Source organism: Sparassis crispa, assembly GCF_003851025.1.
Source record: "Sparassis crispa DNA, contig_000001F, whole genome shotgun sequence".
Taxonomy (NCBI): domain Eukaryota; kingdom Fungi; phylum Basidiomycota; class Agaricomycetes; order Polyporales; family Sparassidaceae; genus Sparassis; species Sparassis crispa.
In genome coordinates, this window is record NW_020939748.1 from 725,105 (window position 1) to 728,627 (window position 3,523).

At 40.4% G+C, this 3,523-nt stretch overlaps 1 protein-coding gene across 1 annotated transcript; it reads right to left on the bottom strand.

Moving 5' to 3' along the window:
* Positions 1-1,101: 1,101 nt before the first annotated feature.
* SCP_0202200 (hypothetical protein) lies at positions 1,102-3,027 on the bottom strand (the record flags this gene model as incomplete). The annotated part of the gene is made up of 15 exons (XM_027754135.1): positions 1,102-1,543; positions 1,610-1,657; positions 1,711-1,797; positions 1,850-1,902; positions 1,964-1,993; positions 2,051-2,072; positions 2,135-2,197; positions 2,260-2,285; positions 2,349-2,372; positions 2,418-2,448; positions 2,501-2,548; positions 2,601-2,651; positions 2,708-2,761; positions 2,810-2,914; positions 2,963-3,027. 15 exons carry the CDS (start codon positions 3,025-3,027, stop codon positions 1,102-1,104), a joined length of 1,149 nt encoding a protein of 382 aa, XP_027609936.1.
* Between the last annotated feature and the right edge of the window lie 496 nt (positions 3,028-3,523).

Genomic DNA, 3,523 nt, shown 5'->3' on the forward strand with positions numbered 1-3,523 from the left:
CGAACCTTTGCTAAATTGAAGGGCTCCTTAAGCTTTCAACTATCCTTACCCTGGAAAAACTTGGTACAATCATATACTGCAACTGTGTATTGACTAAGGCTCAAGTGTTGTATGATCTGTAAGAAACCACTTACTTTGGTCCCAATGCCCAGTGATGATGTTGCCCGGTGTATGAGAACTGCTGGCGTGTCCACTTTGAGACTTATTAAACTTTGCGCCCTTCAACACTGGCAAGATGTAAGATAAAAGCAAAGGACTATCACATGAAGGTATAAACTTACTTGTGAATAGTTCATGCTCATCGTCATGTTCACCATTACCAGCACCCATCTTCCTCCACTTCATAGAGAACTCCAAGCTCACTTGCTTCTTCCCTGTAGGCACATAAAACCCGTCTTGACCGATATATGTACCCATAAACATGACGTATCATTCTCACTCTTGGTTGAGAGGAAGGAGTCGGATATACTTGTAATACTTCTCACCATCGGGATGAGCCTCAACCTCTGCAACTTTGCTCCGACCTGAAAACCCAAACATCAAGCAGATCTGATGAGTGCCCATCTGGCTGACAATGTCGCCAACAGGCCCAGGTTCAAAGAAATGGGGATCTCCTCATGAAGGATTAAGAAACAGCCCATGCTTCATAGAAATGGTAACAAAGTCGCAGATAGCGCTAAGCGATAACCATCAGTGCACATTCAATTTAATATAAAGAAGACACACCTCTTATACAGTAGAAGCCTCTCATGTTGTTTATAAACAAAGCTGAGCGGAACAGTTGTAAGATCACTCTCGTTGTAGATCAAGAAACTTGCTTTCCTGCAAAGTCGAGTTAGCATATAATAAAACACACCAAGTTTCACATCAACGTACTGGAGCGAAGGCAATACTTCATAGGTTCCTTGTAAAGCACTGTCAAGGAGCTCTGGAATGGTCACCTCACACTTAAACTTTGGGGGCAGGTGGAAGCGAGTGATCTATGCTTTAATTGGGGTTAGTTGCATCAACCTCACTACTACAACAAAAAGACGTACATAATATTTCCGTGTTTGTCTGTTCCTTTACTGGTGCTATATTGCTAAATCAGAATGCAAGAGCTCAAATAAAATATGCTTGCATCAGCTTCTTAATGTCATCCGAAACTGTATTGACCTCAGCACTCATGGTCATCGTGGACATCCTTTTGCCTTTTTCTTCATTCTTCCACACCTTCTCATCAGCCTCCTCTTCGTTATCCTTGTCCTCTTCCCTCAACACCCTTTTACCTTTTGCTCCACTCTTACGTACCTTCAAATTGCCATCCTCATCCTCATCCTCATCAATATACTTAAACATTTTTTTTCCTTTCACTTCACCCTTCCTCATCTTCTTGTCGTGATTCTGATCCTCGTCGTCTTCATCTGCATCATCGTCCTCCAAAGTATCTGAGTCATCCGCAATGTTGTTATTATCGTTGGTGTTAGAGGAATCATAATCTTTACCATTCTTGGCACCATCAATCTTCATGGGTGATATGTCGCCCTCTGATTCCTTGTCAGAGCTTATGCAAATTGTCATAATTAAGAAAGTCAGTGTCACAAGAGTTGAAGTGTAAGCATAAGCTTACCTCTGTACTTTCTTCACATTCTTCTCCATGTACTGATCGACTTTTGTCCTGGTTGTCAAGGAATCAGCACATTATATCATATAGAAGGATCTTGTGCATACTTTGGAGTCTGCATACTCGCATCAATCATAGCCATAAGTGCATGTAGCTCATTCGATGACATGTTTGCAATTGACTTCAGCGATACACTGTATCAAATATAAGTAACAGTGAAAAAAACTGAAAAAAAACTGTACGAACAGCATAGCATCATCATCAGTCTCCTCGTAATCATCTTTGTCAGCTAAGGTGGCCTTGGATAGTTTAAGCAACCATTATAATATGCCAAGGTAAATAAATGAGGTGAGAACATACGCAGCCTGAGTACGCTTCACAGGTGTGGATCTAAGTTGATGTCAGTGTTACCCCACCAAATCAACCCAAGAAAATGTACTCAGCCACATCTCCATGGATATCAGATGGCCTGGACCATACCAAAGGCAATGTCAGATTAGACACTCGTAAAGTCAAATGGAGGTGACATACCTCAAAATCAACTTTCCCTTAGATACCTTAGCAATGGGTACAGGCTTGGATTTAGTAGGTGTGCTTAAATGACGGTAGTATCAGTTGCTACTGATGGAATAAATTAAATTAAAGATAAAACTCACTGCAGTTCGATATCCACTTCGTCGCTCTGCAGAACCCTATAACATACGTTCAACTCGGTTGCAAGTAAACGAATAAGATACGAACTCACCGTGACTTCTTTGTAGGAGATGCACTACAAAACATCATGTCAACACATTCAGATAAATAGTAAACCAACATATGACGGTGCTATATCACTAGCATCGGAGCTACTATATCGCTCGTGAGATAAAACAGTGAATGAAACATATTAAAACATACCATTGAGCACGCCTTTCTGAGGTATGTGCGATAGACGATTTAGACTTCCTGTAAATCAAATAATGTTACATCAAGGTATGTTACTGTAGATAAGACTTACACGGGTGAGGACATCTTAGGGGTCAGCTGCGGAGTGAAAATGTCCCTACGTCTGTCGAAATTTAGTATGTAAGCATGGTCCATCAGGAATGTAATCAATATATGCACCCTTTCTTAGGCGTACCAAGTATTCCAGAGTCTGTTACCGGAAGAGCTGCATCGCTTCAAACAGCTGTTACAATCACAATCACAGACATCACTGCAACTCACCTTTCGATTTCAACAACACTGGAATCATCCAGGTTCGCATCACTGTCCTTTTCTACCTTAATACCTCTCAGATCATCATCGTCGACATCGACATCGACATATGATCTTCAAGATATGTGTGTAAACATAATACAAAGTTATAGTAACACTCACTTCTTCTTCAAAGCAACTGAGCATGTAGACTTTCGAGTCCTGTCCAGTGGAAGAGATACCTTCATACACGATTATCCATCAGATAAGAGCAGAAATGTACTGCTCAGATCGAGAGGGGTGCTTGATAATTTCAATACTTTGAAGATAAGAATCATTGCTATGGTTAGCATCACAGACAATATATTTGAGGGCCGCTACATACTCAGAATCGTCAGAGATCACAGCTTTAGACTTTGGAGTCTTGCAAGTTCCACCTCTGCCATGTCGTGTTCTACATGAATATAACTTGTAGGGAGTAGGTCACTGCTTTGCATGGCAGGAACGATTCCTGAGGTCCTGTGTTTCTGCCTTTTTCTTATTATCTAATTGTTCCCACATGCTTTAATCATTTTGTATTACTCCTTAGTAGTTGATTACTTGTGAAGAGTGGTCCATTGCATTGCATAGCATCTTGTATTTACATTCAGTATCTATTTGAAGGTTTCACCATTTGTATTCACTTAAAACAGTCACTTTAGGTGAAAATCTACTAAAATTTTATGTTCTACTAATAAGTATAAA